An 18870-nucleotide genomic window follows, 5' to 3' on the forward strand; every position below is an offset into this window, starting at 1 on the left:
GCGGAAGCCTGGACCTTACACTGCTGGGGTGACTGGTGAGGGAGGCCTGCCCGGCCCCCACTCCTGTCTGCTTCCCCAGATGTGCTCGGAGCACTGCTGTACTTGCTACACGCGCCCATCTTTAATGGGCTGGCTCCTGGGTAGCCGCTCGCCAGACAGCAGGCGGTCCTCAGGAGGGTTGCTGCTAACACCGCGGGGTGCTGGCTGTGCCCTTCCCACCTGGCAGCTGGAGAGGTGACTTCTCTGTAATGTGGAGTGGCCTTGTTTGTGGGTTCTAGGTAATGTCCATCACCTCAAATCATTCTGGTAGATTTTACGATTAATAATATTATCTGTATTTCTTATGTAAAGACCTTTGATAAAAAGTATATTAGGACATACATTTGTGTGTGTGCTAGCACGGGTCTGGTTCTTTTCGTCTGTTGTTTTGGCAAGTGTGACATAAATATGTGATGGGCTCTGTCTTAGGGTCCTGACACGGAGCTCCTAAAACCCATTTAATTTCCTAAGTGTAGCCATGCTAGGCACCTCTTTTGTTCTAATATTAGATCTTTGACCCCAGTTCCTGACCCAAGAACTTCTAAGGCCCTTGGCATCGCCAGACTGGTAAGTCTTTTTGAATGCTGATAGTGCCTGGGGGGCTGGGGACCCTGAAGAGCGACCCTGAAGACCCTATAGGCCCTGGGGCTGGTCACCAGAAAGACCACACCTTGTGAAGCGGTTGGAATTTGCAGCCCCACTCCGGTCCTTTGGGGCGGGCAGAGGGTTGGGGGTGGAGTTAATAATCAGTCGTGCCTCCATGATGACGTCTCCATGGAAAAGCCTAACCTGTAGGGTTTGGAGACCGTCCAGATTGGCGAACGCAGCCACACGCCGAGAGGGAGGTACGCCCCTGACGCCGCAGGACAGACTCTTGCCTTCCCTGGTGATGTCGCTGTTCCTCTGAGTCCTTTATTACACCCTTCATGACAGACCGGTCGGCGGGTTTCCCTGAGTTCTGGGAGCCGTCCCGGAGAGTTCTCCAACCTGAGGACGGAACGGGGACCAGGTTTGCAGGCCGGCGGTGAGCAGCCCAGGTGACACGCTGGGACTGGCGGTGGGGGCCGCCCTGCGGGGCTGAGCCCCTCACCCGTGGGTCTGCGCTGACCCCCGGCAGTGGGTGTCCGAATGGGGTTAAACTGCACGTCACTTAGCCTGGTGTCGGGAGTGCTGTGAGACTGGAGGGGGAAGCAGTTCTCCCTGCAGTAAGTCACACGTGTTCTCTGGGCTTCAGTTTTCGGCTTTAAAATGGCGACCCTGCTTCTCTGTGCTTGTTCAGCAGGTTCTCTGGGGAAGCGGGTGAAGTTCAGCCGCTTTCTGCACGTGGGCGGACCTCTGCGGACACCCCTCCCGCACGCCTGCCGGCCTCCGGGCAGGGCCCGCTGCTGCAGCTGCGCGGGGCGCTGTGAGGGTCCCGGAGCGGGTGGCGCGGTCTCACGGCTGCGGGCCCGCGCCCCCGCCGGCCGGCGTTCCCCCCTCCCTGGGGCCCCTCCTCCCGCCCCCCCCCCGCCCCGTGTCTCTCCCTGCGCCGCTCCCCTCAGCCTTCCCTCGTCGTCCAGTCTGAGCTGCTTCCATCGAACGTGACACTTTTAAGTCTATGAATTTCTCTCAGAATTGAGCTTTTAGCTGCATCTCTCAACTTTTGACGTGTAGTGTTTTCATCATCATTCTGTTCAAAATATTTTCTAATTTACACTGTGCTTTCTTTTTTGATGCAGTGCTGCTTAATTTCTAAACATAGGATTTTCTAATGAATGTTTTGTTACTGACTTCCAGCTGAGTTCCACTGTGTGAGAACCTGCTCTGTAATTTCACTTTTTAAATTTTTATTTATTTCTGATTGTGGTAAAATACACATAACATAAAATTTACATTTTTAAGCGTACAGCTCAGTGGCATTAGGTACAATCATATTGTTGTGCTGCCATCATCATCATCATCATCTCCACAACCCTTTTTAGCTGCCCGAACTGAAACTTCATAGTCATTAAACAGCAGTGTCCCACTCTTCCCTCCCCCAGCCCCTGGCAGCCACCGTTCTCTGTCTCCGTGAATCTGACTCCTCTAAGGACCTCATGTTGATGGACTCACACAGGACTTGTCTTTTTGGGACTGGATTATCTCACTTCGCATCATATCCTCAAGGTTCATTTGTGCTGTAGCATGTCAGCATTTCCTTCCTTTTTAAGGCTGAATAATATCCCGTTGTATGTTTATACCACACCAAAATACTTAGGAATTAACCAAGAAGGTAAAAGACTTGTACGGTGAAAACTAAAACATTGCTTAAAGAAATCAGACACAAATAGATATCCTATGTTCATGGATTTGAAAGTTAATATTGTTAAAATGCCAATGCTGCCCAAAGCAATCTACAGATTCAGTGGCAATCCCCATCAAAATCCCAGCCACAGTTTTTCTACTTTTTTGTGTATATATATGTTTTTTATTGAAGTATAGTCACTTGACAATGTTGTGTCAATTTCTAGTGTACAGCACAATGCTTCAGTCATACATGAACATATATTCGTTTTCATGTTCTTTTTCACCATAAGTTACAAGATACTGAATATAGATCCCTGTCCTACACAGTATGAACTTGTTTATTTTATATACAGTAGTTAGTATTTGCAAATCTCGAACTCTCAGTTTATCCCTTCCCACCCCATTTCCCCTCAGTAACCATGAGTCTGTTTTGTATGTCTTTGAGTCCACTTGTTTCATAAATAAGTTTGTGTTTTTTTGTTTGTTTAGATTCCACATATAAGTGATGTCATATGGTATTTTTCTTAATATTTGTGACTTGCTTAATTTAGGATGACAATCTCCAGGCCCATCCATGTTGCTGCAAATGGCATTATTTTATTATTTTTTATGGCTGGGTAGTATTCCATTGTATAAATGTACCACAGTTTCTTTATCCACTCATCTGTCGATCGACATTTAGGTTGCTTCCATGTCTTGGCTATTGTAAATAGTGCTGCTGTGAACATTGGGGTGTACATGTCTTTTCAAATTTAAGTTCCCTCTGGATATATGCCCGGGAGTGGGACTGCTGGATCATATAGTAAGTCTGTTTTTTTACACTCTTTTAATTAGGACACTTAGTCTATTTTTCTTTTATTTAATTGTTGAAAATTTGGGTTTATGTCTGCTATCTTATACTTTTTATCTTTATGCTTTTCTTTCCCTTCATTGGGTTGACTGGTTTAAAATATTTCTTCTCTATTAATTTGGTAGTTAATATATTTTTTATTACTTAGTGGTTACCCTAGAGACTAAAACATGCATCTTTGACTTACAAAAGTCCAATAAAAAATTAGTAACTCTTCCTGTACTCATGCAAAGATCTTAGAACACTTGAACATTAATTCCACTTACCTGCTTCCTAATTCATATGCTAGATATTTTAATCTATGTATTTTAAATCTGAAGAGCTGATACTACTATTACTTTATATTGTCAATATTAATTTCTTTTCTTTTTTTATTTGGTCGGGGGATGATTAGGTTTACTTACTCATTAGAGGAGGTACTGGGGATTGCACCCAGGACCCCATGCATGCTAAGCATGCACTCCATTGCTGAGCTATATACCTCCCCCCAATATTAACTTAGATTTACTATATATTTACCATTTTGTTGCCCTTTACTCTCCTCTGTATCCGTAGGCCTCCATCTGGGATAATTTTCTTTCTTGAAGATCACCCCTGTCAATTATTTATTTGTTGAAATTTCTTTTATGTTGCCTTCTTTTGTGTGTGTGGAATTGTGTTTAACGTCTGTGCTCACTGCAGGCAGTGAGCTCCATCCTGAGAGGGGTGCTGTGTTGCAGACCCAGTGTTTAGCACAGAAGCACACATAGTAGGTGCTGCTTTCTTTTTCCAGCTGTAAAATTGTTGTTATGTATAAAACATAAAATTTGCCATTTTAACCAATTTTCCATTAAAATTTAAGAATTGTAGAATACATGTAGCAAAAATTTTACCATTTTAACCTTTCTTTTTTCTTTACTGAAGTATAGCTGACTTACCACATATTAGTTTCAAATGTACAACTTTATAGTGATTCAATATTTTTATAGATTACACATCATTTTAACCTTTTTGAAACAGACTTTACTTTTTAGGATAGTTTTAGGTTCATAGCAAAATTGAATGGAAGGTGCAGAGGTTTCCCATGTAACTCCTGCCTCCACACGTGTATAACCTCCCCCATTACAGCATCCCCCACCAGAGTGGTATGTTTGTTGCAGCTGATGAACCTCAACTGATAACATCATTACCACTCAAAGTCCATAGTTTACATTAGATGACACCAAAAGCAAAAGCAACAAAAACAAAAATAAACAAACGAGACTACATTAAACTAAAAGCTTCTGCACAGGAAAGGAAACCATCAACAAAATGAAAAGGCAACCTACTGAATGGGAGAAAATATTTGCAAATCATGTATCTGGCAAGGGGTTAATATCCAAACTATGAAGAATTCATACAACTCAACAGCAGAAAACAAACAATTAAAAATTGGGCAGAGGAGCTTAACAGATATTTTTTTCAAAGTAGACATACAGATGGCCAAGAGGTACATGAAAAGATGCTCAACATCACTAATCATCAGGGAAATGCAAATTAAAACCACAATGAGATAGATGTCACCTCACACCTGTTAAAGAGTGGCTAGTATCAAAAAGACAGGAGATAACAAATGCTGGTGAGGTTGTGGAGAAAATGGAACCCTGTGCACTGTTGATGGGAGTGTAAATTGGTGCAACCACCACGGGAACAAGTATGTAAATCAAAAAATTAAAACTAGAACTACCAGATGATCCAGCAGTTCCACTACTGGGTATTTACCCAGAGAAAACAAAACACTAAATCAAAAAAAAAAATGTACCCCCATGTTCACTGTAGCATTATTTACAGTAGCCAAGATGTGGAAGCAACCTTGGCGTCTACTGAGGAATGAGTGGATCCATTAGAGTTCACACTTGGTGTTGTGTGTCCTACAGATTTGGGCAAATTTATGACATGTATCATACAGAGGAAGTTCACTGCCCTAAAAATGCTCTGTGTTCCACCTATTCATCTCTCCTTCCCCTCCAACCATTTTAACATTTAAAAATATTTAATTGTGGTAGAATATACATAATGTAAAGCGTACCATCTTAACCATTTTTAATTGTGTGGTTAAATAGTGACTACGCACCTCAAATAGGTAGAATCCAGTAGCGTTTGTACTTTTGGGATGCCGTATTTCATTTAGCATCATGTCTTCAAGGTTCACCCATGTGGCCTGTGTCAGAGTTCCATTCCTTTTTATGGCTGAATGCTGTTCCATCCTATGTATATCGCACTTTGTTTATTCATCAGTTGATGGACATTTAGGTTATTTCTACCTTTGGCTGTTGTGAATAATGCTTCACTAAACATTGGCATACAAGTATCTGTTTCAGTCCCTTTTTCAGTGCTTTTGTTTTTATACCTACATATAGACTTGTTGAATCATATAGTAATTCTATGTTTAGCTTTTTGTTTGAGTTTTGGGACTGCCAAACTGTTTTCCACAGGGGCAACACCATGTTACATCCCCACCAGTGATGTATGAGGGTTCCATTTTCTCCACACTCTCACCAACACTTGTTGCTGTCCATTGTTTTGATCATAGCCATCCTATTAAGTGTGAAGTTGTATCTCACTGTGGTTTCTTTTTTCTTTTTAATGGAGATACTGGGGATTGATCCCTGGACCTTGTGCATGCTTAGCACGTGCTCTACCACTGAGCCATATCCTCCCCCTCATGGTGGTTTTGATTTGTATTTCCCTGATGATTAGTGATATTGAGTATCTTTAGAAGTGCTTACTACTCCATTTGTACATCTTTGGAGAAATGTCTATGTTAATCCTGTGTTCATTTTTCAGTCGGGTCATCTTTTTGTGTTGATATTTTTATTGAAGTATGGTCAGTTTACAATGTTGTGTCAGTTTCTCATGTACAACATAATACTTCAGTCATACATGAACATATATATATTCATTTTCATATTTTTCACAAGTTACTATTAGATATTGAATATAGTTCCCTGTGCTGTACAGTATAAACTTGTTGTTTATATATGGTAGTTAATATCTGAAAATCTCAAACTCCCAATTTATCCCTTCCCTTCCTCTTCCTGCCTTGGTAACCATAAGTTTGTTTTCTATGTCTGTGAGTCTGTGTCTGTTTTGTAAGCTCATTTGTCTTTTTTTTAGATTTCACATGTGGGTATTTTTCTTTCTCTTTCTGGCTTACTTCACTTAGAATGACATTCTCCAGGTCCATCCATGTTGCTGCAAGTGGCATTATTTTGTTCTTTTTAACAGCAGAGTAGTATTCCATTGTATAAATATACCACAACATCTTTGTCCAGTCATCTGTTGATGGACATTTAGGTTGCTTCTATCTCAGCTATTGTATATAGTGCTACTATGAACATTGAGGTACGTGTATCTTTTCACATTAGAGTTCCCTTTGGATATATACCCAGAAGTTGGATTGCTGGATCATATGATAAGCCTATTTTTAGTTGTTTGAGGACTCTACGTACTGTTTTGCATAATGGCTGCATCAGTTTACATCCCCACCAGCATTGTAGGAGGGTTCCCTTTTCTCCACACCCTCTCCAGCATTTATTGTTTGTCGATTTTTGAATGATGGCCATTCTGACTGGTGTGAGGTGATGTCTCATGGTAGTTTTGATTTGCATTTCTCTGATAATAATGATATTGAGCATTTTTTCATGTGCCTATTGGCCATTTGTATGTCTTCACTCTAAAATTGCTTCTTTAGGTGTTGTGCCCATTTTTGGTTTGGGTTATTTGTTTTTTTTCTTACTAAATTGTATGAGCTGTTTATATATTCTGGAAATTAAGCCCTTGTCAGTCTGATCTTTTGCAAATATTTTCTCCCATTGAGTAGGTTGTCTTTTTGTTGTGTTTATGGTTTCTTTTTGCTGTGCAAAAGCTTGTAAGTTTAATTGGGTCGCCTTTATTTTTGCTTCTATTTCTGTTGCCTGGGTAGACTGCCCTAGGAGAACATTGCTAAGATTTATGTCAGATAATGTTTTGCCTATGTTTTCTTTAAGCGGTTTATACTGTCTTGTGTTAAATGTTTTTAAGCCATTTTGAATTTATTTTTGTGTATGGCGTGAGGGAGTATTCCAACTTCATTGATTTATTTTACATGCAGCTGTCCAGTTTTCCCAACACCATTTGCTGAAGAGACTCTCTACTCCATTGTTATGTCCTTGCCTTCTTTGTCAAAGATTAATTGACCAAAAGTTTGTGGGTTTATTTCTGGGCTCTCTGTTTTGTTCCATTGATCCATATGTTTGTTTTTGTACCAATACCATGCTGTTTTGATTACTGTAGCTTTGTAGTATTGTCTGAAGTTGGGGAGGGTTATTCCTCCAGATTCATTCTTTTTCTTCAGTAATGCTTTGGCAATTCTTGGTCTTTTGTGATTCCATATAAAATTCGAGATTATTCTAGTTTTGTGAAAAATGTCCTGGGTAATTTGGTAGGGATCACATTAAATCTGTAGATTGCTTTCGGTAGTATGGCCATTGTAACAATATTAGTTCTTCCAATACAAGAATATGGGATATCTTTCAATTTCTTTAAGTCATCTTTAATTTCCTTAATCAATATTTTGTAGTTCTCCACATACACGTCTTTCACTTTCTTGATCAGATTTATTCCTAAGTATTTTATTTTTTTGGATTCAGTTTTAAAAGGGATTGTTTCTTTTTTTTTTCAAGTGTTTTTTCAGCTTTATTGAGGTATGATTGACATATAACGTGGTGTACAACATGATGATTTGACATACGTATTATTATGAAATTATTACCACAGTAAAGTTAGTTAACAGATTCATTGCCACACATAGGTACAATTTGGTGTGTGGTGAGAACTTTTAAGATTTACTCCCTTACCAACTTTCAAGTATATAATACAGTGTTGTTAACTATAGTCATCATGCTATACATTACATTCCCAGAATTGATTCATCTTATAACTTGAAGTTTGGGGATTGTTTCTTTACTTTCCTTTTCTAATATCTCATTGTTAGTGTAAAGAAATGCTATTGATTTCTATATGTTAATCTTGTATCCTGCTACCTTGCTGAATTCTTTTATTAGCTCTAGTAGTTTTTGTGTGGAGCCTTTAGGGTTTTCTGTATATAGTATCATGTCATCTGCATATAATGACAATTTTACCTCTTCTTTTCCAGTCTGGACCCCTTTTATTTCTTCATCTTGTCTAATTGTTATGGTTAAGACTTCCAATAGTCTATTGAAATAGAAGTGGTGAGAGCGGGCATCCTTGTCTTGTTCCAGATTTTAGTGGGAAAGTTTTCAGCTTTTCACTGTTGAGTATAATGTGGCTGTAGGTTTGTCATAAATAGCTTTTATTTTGTTGATATGTTCCCTGTATACCCACTTTGATTAGAGTTTTTATCATAAATGGGTGTTGAATTTTATCAAATGATTTTTCTGCATCTATTGAGATGGTCATGTGATTTTTGTCCTTTTGTTGATGTGGTGTATTACATTAATTGATTTGCATATGTTGAACCATCCTTGTGTTCCTGGGATGAACCCAGCTTGATCATGGTGTATGATCTTTTTTCTGTGTTGTTGGATTCTGTTTGCTAATATTTTGTTTGAGGATTTTTGCATCTATGTTCATCAGTGATATTGGCCTATAGCTTTCTTTTTTGGTACTGTCTTTGACTTTGGTGTCAGGGTGATGGTGGCTTCATAGAATGAATTTGGGAATATTCCATCCTCTTCTGTCTTTTGAAGCAGTTTGAGAAGAACTGGTATGAGCTCTTCTTTGTCTGTTTGATTGAACTCCCCAGTGAAACCATCTGGTCCTGGACTTTTGTTTTCAGGGAGGCTTTCTATTGCTGATTCTGTTTCGCTTCCAGTGAGTGATCTGTTCAAGTGATCTATTTTTTCTTGATTCAGTTTTGGTGGACTGTATGTTTCTAGAAACATGCCAGTTTCTTCTAAGTCATCCAGTTTATTGCCGTATAATTGTTTATAGTATTCTCTTATGATATTTTTGTATTTCTGTGATGTTGGTTGTAATCTCTCCATTTTCATTTCTTACTTCATTTGTGTCCTCTATTTTCTTGGTGAGCCTGGCTAGAGGTTTGTCAATTTTATTCTTCCAGAAAACCAGCTCTTGGTTTGATTGATTTTTTTCTACTGTTTTTTTAATCTCTATTTTATTTGTTGCCTCCCTGATCTTTATTATTTCTTTCCTTCTGCTGACTTTAGGTTTTGCTTGTTATTCTTTTTAAAATTCTTTTAGGTGGTTGTTTATATTGGAGATTGTTCTTTTTTGAGGAAGGCCTGTAAAAAAATTATTGCCACCTTTGATTTCTTGGAGATTGAAAATGCCCGTGAGTTCAAATTCATCAGATTCCTCGAGGCACATGTTTAAAAATCACTATTACTCGGCAGAGAAGAGCCCCTCCAAGCACACAGTTCAGATGAGCCCAATCAATTACTCATGTTGCTGCAGGAGCCTGGAGGTGCCTGTGCCCACTGCCAGCAACAGTCCCTCCTACCTCCTGGGGCTGGGAGACCCTTTGTGACCAGAGACTGACTTCTCCTCGCCTCACCAGGCACCTGATGCCCCGCCTCCATGCTGCACACCCCTCACCCCACCGGCCCTGCCCTGGGTCTGGGTCTTCTTCAGCTCGGCTGTGGCACTTTCTCCGCACATTCACCTAAGAGGGCCTATGGCTTGGCTGTTCCTCCTTTGAACAGATCCTTCTAGCAGAGCTGTGCTGCACAAAGCAGTTACTTCACAGCTGGGAGAGAGACAGTAGTGCTCGGAGACCATCTAATTCCGAACACCCGGCAGCTGAGTGCGGAGGGAATCTCTGACGGTGAACGCTACAGATTCCAACCTTGCAGTCCCATAAAAGACTGCATGTGCATTTTAAAAATTGTACACTCTGTATTGTTTTGGCTTGTTTAGAACTTAACAGTACTTTTTGGTTTTTAACTTCTACCTAAAAGGTCACAGCCTGACTTTTGTCTTTAAAATTTTTGTGACATCACTAGTTGTTGGCAAGTGGCAAGATTTTGGAAAACTTTGGGCTTTATACATTTGTGATGAAAACTTTTACTTATTTGCACATGGGTTTCTTAGAACAGGCTACTAAGTCATCTGCCTTTCTTTGGGTTAGCTGAGTGTTTAAGCTGTCTTTCATCCTCCACAACCATATCCACACAGAGCAGGTCCTGTGAATCTTTATATTTAAACTGAGCCCTCAATTCAGAAGTGAACTGATTTCCTTTTCTGCAGCCAACTAAATATTACAGAATTCTGGCACATTTTGGACTTTTTAAACTTTCATACACAGAAAAGGAAGCAAGGTATTAAAGGTTTTGAAAATAAGGAAAGAAAAAAACCTAATTCCATAAAATATTCTATCTTAAATAAAGGACTTTTTATAAAATCAAGGATGAAATCCTAAACCTGGCCTTCAAGGCTAAGGTTGTAATTATCCATGAATCTGTGGGTCTGTCTTTTTTCCTTACTGGACTGTAAATTCCGCTGTGGGCCAGTCCTGGGCCTGTTCTGTCCACAGCTGTGCCTGGCTGACCACACATGTGCATAAGTGTTTTCACAATGTGTAATAACAAACCATGTGATTTTCATTTCAAATTCAGGGATTAATTCATGTGAATAAAGCTAATATCTAATGAAAATATACTGAGCTTGTGAGTTTAAATGCCAAGTGCTTCCAATGATTCTGTGACATCAGCATACACACCACTTACTTAGAGCTCATCATTTTCAGTTTGCCTACACTTTCTTTGTCATCCTGCATTTACTGTGAGAAACTTACCTGTCAAACTGTTTTAAATTTTAAGAAAATGTGGTAACTGAAAAATGTAACTCAGAAACCCCAACAACGTAAGCAACGTAAGTGACAGCGAGTACTCAGGCTTACTTCCTGATGCTTTTGTCTACAGTATTTTAAGTGACATCATACCATCAAGGTGAGACTGTGAATATTCTCAATACTGTATATAAAGCATGTTAACTTAAAAACAATTGAGAAATAAAATACTGCACTTTCTAAAATGCACTAATCTAAGGCAAAACTATATATTTACTCAGGTTGAAGTTATAAAATCACAGAACATTGGAGTTTTTCATCTTTACTACAGTGACTCAACACTTAATAGTACATATGTTCTAAAACACATGAGTCATTGTTCCATATGAGTTGGTATAAAAGTAAACTTAAAGACCCTTTCACAAGTTAAAAAACATGAAGGTCCTCCGCCCCCTCACACAAAGGACTGACTCACCGTAAGGACTCTGAGAACCCCTCCTCCATCATTTACTGCCACCCTGTGGAGGTTCCTGGACACCAGGCCTTGGAGGTCTTGGCTCTCCCACACGATCGTACCTTCAAAGCTCTTTTGCGGAACAAGATGAACAGTGAGTCAGTTTCTTTATTGCTGTCATTTAGGTTTTAAGTACATTTTTGGAGAGAAGTTTTTTCTAAGACACATCAGTTAGATTCTTAGTGCACACTCTAACGCACCAGTGCTAACCTTGTGGTGTGTGTCTTAGAGGCATTTTTTTTTGTGCTCATCTAAAATAACAAAGACCAGTTTTACATGCTGCTGTCTGTCTTTGTCCATTGTCTCAAAGGCATTTCCTCATGCACCTGCAGCTAACCACTCTTTCAAGTCGCTTGTAACAATGCCACTGAGTGGAGGCATCCTGATCCACTCACAGGTCCCTGCTGTCCAGCATTTTCACACTACCAGATACCTACTAAAATAATCCAAGGCATGTTCTGATGTAAATGTTTATTTTTCCCCCAATGCTTTGTTTTTTTATTTAAAGTAAATACCCAGAGGTGAAATGACTGGGAAAGAACAGATATGTTGGATATGGATTTTAATACATATTGCCAACATGCTTTTCAAAAGCAAATTATACTTGGAGGGTCATTAGCAATTTATGAGAATGCCCGCTGCCTTGTACTCTTCCCAGTGTGGGGTATTAGTCAAAGAAAAGAAGGTTACGCCAATTTAGTAGATTTAAGAAATGGCTCCTCACTTAATTGGTGCGTCTTCTGATTTGTAATGATGTTTATGAATTATACAATCTCTTCTGGGAATTGCCTTGTCATACTTCTTTGCCACTTACCTAGTGAGTTTTATGTTTCTTATTAATCCATTAAATTTATTTTAATAAATTATCTTAATAAGAATACTTTTTTTACAATTGTTTGCCACTTAATATGACAGTTTGAAATTCAAAAATCCATAAATTTTATCTTGTCCAATCTGACAAGCTTTTCCTTTGTGATTATCACTATTAAATTTGGAGCTTAGAAAGTTACACTCCATGCCCCATCTGAATTCCAGTGTCTCCTAACTTCTCCACAGTCCCATTTGGAGCATCTGCGCTCAGCTGGCTCCTCAGTGCTGCCACGTCTCAGCCCACCGTCACCTCCTGGGGAGGCTTTCTCCACAGACCCAACAGAAGACAGTCAACTCCCGATTTCTCTCTCTCACATCAGCCCGTCTTATTCTCTTAAAACCACTTACCACTCTTGATATTTATTTTTCTGTTGTCAAATGGACTCCTCCCACTAGACTGCAAACAAAACACCACAAGAGCGATGATCTTGACTGTCCTACCAACCTCTATGCCCTAGTACCTAGGATGCCTGGCATATAATAGGCACTCAAATAAATAAGTTAGTAAAATGGAACTCAAAATCAATTAGAATTAATTCTGGGCATATGTCTGGAGAAAACTCTAACTCAAAAATATACATGCACCCCCAATGTTCACAGCAGCACTATTTACAATAGCCAAGACATGGAAGTTAACCTAAATGTCCACTGACAGATGACTGGACAAAGAAGTTGTGGCATATTTATGCAATGGAGTACTACTCAGCCATAAAAAGAAAACAGTGCCATTTGCTGGAACATTGATGGACCTAGACATGATCATACTAAGTGAAGCAAGTCAGACAAAGATAAATATCATATGATATCACTTATACGTGGAATCTGAAAAAAAAAGATAATAAATGAACTCACTTACAAACCAGAAATAGATTCACAGACACAGAAGACAAAATCAGTTACCAAAGGGGAAATGGGGTGGTGAGGTGAGGGATAAATTAGGAGTTTGGGATTAACAGATACACACTACTACATATAAAACAGGTAAACAACAAGGACCCACTGTACAGCACAGGGAACTATACTCAGTATCTTGTAATAATGTGTACTGGAAATGAATCTGAAAAAGGATATGTATGCATACGTGTAGCTGAATCACTGCTGTGCACCTCAAACTAACACAACATTGTACATCAACCACACTTCAATAAAAAGTAAATAAAATAATTCTGGTATACAGCAGGAGATTAAAGATTCAGCTTTAGTATTCTGAAAGCACTTCACATATTAAAATTAAAAGATAAAGGACTTTACAGTAATGTCTCATTTAGCCAGCATTATAAGGAAACTATGCAAAACTGAATTTGTCCAATTAGCTAGGTCAATGTTTGCAAGGTTTTTTTGTTTGTCTTGTTTTGTTTTTTAAAGTAAAACTTCTCTACCAAAGAAGATACAAACACAGAGACTCTGGACACCTCGGGCAGTGTGCTGTTCGATGCTGACCTAATGTATCTTTGAACTTCATGGTTTGGGACACTCCTGGTGGCCTCGGGCTCCTCAGAACAGATCCTGCAGATGTGCCTGGTGTCCTTATTCCCCAGAGAACATCACACCCACCTGAGGGGCTGTTGGAGGATGACTGAGTGAGTGATGATGGGTACAGGGAGGTGTCTGCTCAGCAAGTACAGCTTTTGTACCACAGACAGACACAGCCAAGCAGCCCTTGACAAGATCCCATGTCCTCATCTGGAACAGCAGCTGCTTATTTCTGTACTTCCCTGGGTGGCCTCAGCTCTGTACTGAACTTGATGTTCATGAACCTCAATTCTTTTTATAAAAACCAAAAAGCATTCTCACCAATAGATATATACACAGAAGAATCAAAAAAAGGCCAGGAAGGAAGGAATACACCAAGTATGCTGGACAACAGATGGGTGACTTCATATCCTTTTAACTTTTCCCTATTTTAGTGAAGTTTTCAACAGTGAATTTGTATTACTTTCATACGTTTTCCTATTTTTACAATCAGGAAAAACATTTTTGAAACTAAACATATGTACATGACTAAACCTGAGGGTCAATCTTCTTTCAGACATGAGCCATTATTTCAACTTTTGAGTGTCTTCTGTGTACCAGGCGGTGGGCTCTGTATCTGAAGATTGAAAGAAAAAAAGAATCAGCTGTATCTTTAAGTAAGTTTAACATGCCAGAAAAGGCTCAGCAAGGAAGGGAAGTCATTCTGCTGGGGAGGTCAGACAGCATGTCTAAAGCCGTGAGAGCTGAGCTATGTCTTAAAGGAGTCTGAGTCAGAAAAACAGGAGGTAGAGAAAGTAACACATGAACAACTATATGGAAACAAATTGGACAACCTAGAAGAAATGGACAAGTTTCTGGAAACATACAGTCCACCAAGACTGAATCAAGAAGAAACAGACTACTTGAACAGACCAATCACAAGAAATGAAATAGAATCAGCAATAAAAAACCTCCCTACAAACAAAAGTCCAGGGCCAGACAGCTTCACTGGGAAATTTTACCAAACAAAACAAGAGCTCATACCGATCCTTCTCAAACTCTTCCAAAAGATTGAAAAGGAGGGAACATTCCCAAATTCATTCCATGAGGCCACCATCACCCTGATACCAAAACCAGACAAAGACACCACAAAAAAAAATTACAGGCCAATTATCATTGATGAACATAGATGCAAAAATCTTCAACAAAATATTAGCAAACAGAACCCAACAACACATAGAAAAGATCATACACCATGATCCAGCTGGATCCACCTCAGGGACACAAGGCTGGTTCAGCATAGGCAAATCGACCAACATGACAGACCACACTAACAAGAGAAAGGACGAAAACCATATAATCATCACAACAGATGCAGAAAAAGCATTTGATAAAATTCAGCACCTATGTATGATAAAAACTATTACCAAAGTGCGTATAGAGGGAACATAACATAATAAAAGGCTATTAAAAAAAAATAACACACTAACAGGCAGACCTGAAACAGCACTGCATGTTCAGAAAACTGTCAGATAGTGTGGCACTGCCAAGGCGCCGGGCTGAGGAGGGGAGGGAAGGGGAGGTGGGGCTGGCCCTGCTGGAGCAGCCTGCCCCCTCCAGGAAGGCAGTGGGAAGCACGGAGCAGAAGGGCGACAGCATCCCACCTGCGGCTTTAGAGCCTCCCTCCAACACCAGAGAGGCAGCATGCGGAGGCCATGGGGAGAGCGGTAACGAGGCTATTTCAGGGTCCAGGTGAGAAGTCAACACCTGTCTTAGGGATTAAGACTGCCCTCTGAGAAAGTAATGAAGACACAAATAAATGGGAAGATATTCCATGACCATGGACTGGAAGAATTAAAAACTGTTAAAATGGGGGGTTGAGCCAAGATGGTGGAGTGGAGAGACTCCGCTCGCCCTCTCCCACAAACAAACTGAGAATTACATCTACAAACCCATCAAATCACACAGAACACCTGCTGAACTCTGGCAGAATGTCTCTCACTTCCAAATACAGGATTTCTTACAAAATCTGATAAACAACAAGTTCATACGGTATATCACAAGGAACTATATTCAGTTCAACATCTTGTCGTAACTTTTGGTGAAAATGTGAAAACAAATACACGTATGTTCATGTATGACTGAAGCATTGTGCTGTACACCAGAAACTGACACAACATTGTAAGTGGACTAGACTTCAATAAAAACAAAATGCATATATACAAAAAAAAATAGCTTTTGAGGCATTAAAAGAACTTAAAATATCCATAAAACACAAAGCAACCTGCAGATTAAGTTTAATCCCTATCAAAATTCCAATGGCATTTCTTACAGAAATACTACAAACAATCCTAAACTTTGTGTGGAATCATGAAAGACCTTCATGGCCAAAGCAATCTAGAGAAAGAAGCACAAAGCTGGAGGCATCATGTGCCCCGATTACAAACTATACTACAAAGCTATAGTCATCAAAACAGTATGGTGCTGGCCTAAAACACACACATAGATCAATGGAACAGGACAGAGCTCAGAGATAAACCCATGCATATATGGTCCATTAATTCACAACAAAGAAGCCAAGAATATAAAATTGGGAAAGGACAGTCTCTTCAATAAACAGTGCTGGGAAAACTGGACAGCCACACATTGAACATGAATGAAAGTGGACCACTAACTTATGCCATACACAAAAATCAACTCAAAATGGATTAAAAGCTTGAATGTAAGACCTGACACCATGGAACTTCTATAAGAAAGCATAAGCAGTAAGCTACTTGACATCAGTCTTGGGTATGACTTTCTGAATTTGACACTAAAAGCAAAAGCAACAAAAGTAAAAATAAACAGGTAGGGCTACATCAAACTAAAAATCTTCTGCACAGCAAAGGAAACCATCAACAACTTGAAAAGGCAACCTACCATATAGGAGAAAATATTTGTGAAATCATGTATCTGATAAGGAGCTGATATTCAAAGTATATAAAGAACTCATACAACTCAATAGCAAAAGCCAAAGAATCCAATTTTGAAAAATGGACAGAGTATCTGAATAGACATTTTCTAAAGACATACAGATGGTCATCAGGTACATGAAATGGTGTTCAGCATCACTAATAATGGAGCTGCAAATCAAAACCACAATGAGATGTCACCTCACACCTGTTAGAACAGCTATCATCAAAAAGACAAGAAATAACAAGTGCTGGTGAGGATTGTAGAAAAGGGAACTTTTGGGCACTGTTGATGGAAATGCAATTTGGTGCAGCCACTATAGAAAGAAGTTTGGAGGGTCTTCAAAACATTAAAAATTAAACTAATATCTGATCCAGCAATTTCACTTCTGGGTGTTTACCCAACGGAAATGAAAACACAATCTCAAAAAGATACCTGAACCCCTGTGTTCACTGCAGCACTATTTACAACAGCCAAGGCAGGTCAGCAACCTAGGTCTTAAGTGTCCATCAATGGATGAATGGGTGAAGAAAATGGCATATCTATATACAGCAGAGTATTACTCAGCCATAAAAAAGAATGAAATCAAATCCTAATGATTAATATTTAAGAGGAAAACAAAAGAGGAAACAAAGTACAGGGAAGAAGACCAGGCTAGATGAAGCTGAACCAGAAGAATGGACATCGTATGAGCTGAGAGAAAACCACAGGCCCCCAGGGCAAGGACTAAAGTGTCCCCAGGAGTTGGCAGTAGGTCCCAGGAATCTTAGTGACTGTAGTGCCAAATGAACCGTGCCAGAGTAAGAGCCATAGGGACCAAATCAAAGCTTTGCCTGGAAACTAGAAATCTAGCAAGTATGATGAAGGACAAGTAACTCTCTGGTCCACTCAGGTGACACCTGGAACCTGACTTCCATTTCTCCTGCCCAGCACCCAACTCCATTTTGTTTGATGGGGTCATGATTAACATCAACAGTGTTGACTAGATTGAGTAATTACCAGAAAAACTCATTGGCCAAGAAAGTGATCCTGGTTTACTCACTCCACTTACATCACCCACCAGCTGTTCTGTTATTAGGGAAAGGAGATGCTCTGTCCTCCTCACCTCTCCTGCACCTGCTCTGTGTCACAGTTAAATTTCTCCTTCCCACTTCCTTTCTTACATGCCTGCTTTTTCCTCCCTGGTACAAAGTCATCACAAAGCCAAGAACCTCTGCAGATGTGAAACAACCTGTCTGTGGCAGTTCCCTGCTAAGATCACAGAACCACAGTAAAAGGGAGGACAACACAGCATGGTACACGTTGGGAAAATGAGTGCAGCCAAGTCCTGTCCCCTATAACAGAAGCAGCTCACGCTGTTCATTCTTCTGTGTCTTATTCCAAATAAGCATGTACGTACCCCTAACACTAACAAGAACGTCTCTAGTGACTTGGGTTGAATGAAAATAGTCTTTTTCCTGAAATCAGTCTCAGGTGCACTACTAAGGAAAATATGAAATTAGAGAAGTAAATATTTTAAGCGAAACACACAGCAGTCTTCACTTAAGCCTGTGAACCCTGCTGAGATTTATGCTCTAGTGAGTCACAGCAAAAACACCACAAGAGACCTGCTCAGCAGACACGTGTTCCTCCAGCGGCCTGTGAGGTGTGGGGAGCAGGAGATGACGGACGTGCCATCTGCCTCTCCCCCTCAGATGGGGTAAATGATCTGTGTCTCTCCTGCCATCCTTCACTGGCAACAGGAAACAGGCAAACCCACCCCTTCTTCACTTTCATTTCTTTCTGTGCAAATCAGCCTACTTAGGCTTGATGCAGCAAAAGTGACTGTCCATGTGAAATTAAACACGGTTTCAACAAAAATAGGATTTTGTGTAAAAGGAAAGAATATTTTATGTTAAAAAGTTTATTTTTTCTTTTAATAAAGCTAATACATATTTATTTCAGAACATTTAGGAAATAGATACCCAAAAAGGAAATGAAGATCCATAATCTTACTCCCTCAAATGGAGACACTATTCAATAACTGTGTGTTTATAAAAGAAAAAAGCATTACTAAGATATAATGAGAAATCAAAAGCCAATGTAGCTTAAAGCTCAAAGGGAAATGAAGATCAAAGGCTATGTGAAAAGACATATGCA

At 39.8% G+C, this 18870-nt stretch overlaps 2 protein-coding genes across 11 annotated transcripts in view; one reads left to right on the forward strand and one right to left on the reverse strand.

Moving 5' to 3' along the window:
• The window catches only part of LOC116279247 (uncharacterized), a 233477-nt gene that overhangs the window by 199766 nt on the left and 14841 nt on the right, over positions 1-18870 (forward strand). For 2 of the 6 annotated variants that reach the window (XR_012063777.1, XR_012063776.1), the window contains one exon: positions 9611-10813. The exons of 1 other annotated variant lie outside the window; for it this stretch is intronic. The gene's annotated coding sequence lies outside the window, so the exon portion shown is untranslated. Of the gene's footprint in view, positions 1-548; positions 589-9610; positions 10814-13692; positions 13829-18870 lie in introns of those variants that run through there. 3 more of the 6 variants (XR_012063775.1, XR_012063782.1, XR_012063778.1) reach the window with 3 other exon arrangements.
• The window catches only part of LOC116276827 (UDP-GalNAc:beta-1,3-N-acetylgalactosaminyltransferase 2-like), a 66494-nt gene that overhangs the window by 17862 nt on the left and 29762 nt on the right, over positions 1-18870 (reverse strand). For 3 of the 5 annotated variants that reach the window (XM_072948931.1, XM_072948928.1, XM_072948929.1), the window contains one exon: positions 11419-11529. In XM_072948931.1, the coding sequence (XP_072805032.1) occupies positions 11419-11529 (111 nt within the window). Of the gene's footprint in view, positions 1-3230; positions 9439-11418; positions 11530-14180; positions 14417-18870 lie in introns of those variants that run through there. The other 2 variants (XM_072948930.1, XM_072948934.1) reach the window with 2 other exon arrangements.

The sequence above is a fragment of the Vicugna pacos genome, chromosome 24, assembly GCF_048564905.1.
Source record: "Vicugna pacos chromosome 24, VicPac4, whole genome shotgun sequence".
Classification (NCBI taxonomy): domain Eukaryota; kingdom Metazoa; phylum Chordata; class Mammalia; order Artiodactyla; family Camelidae; genus Vicugna; species Vicugna pacos.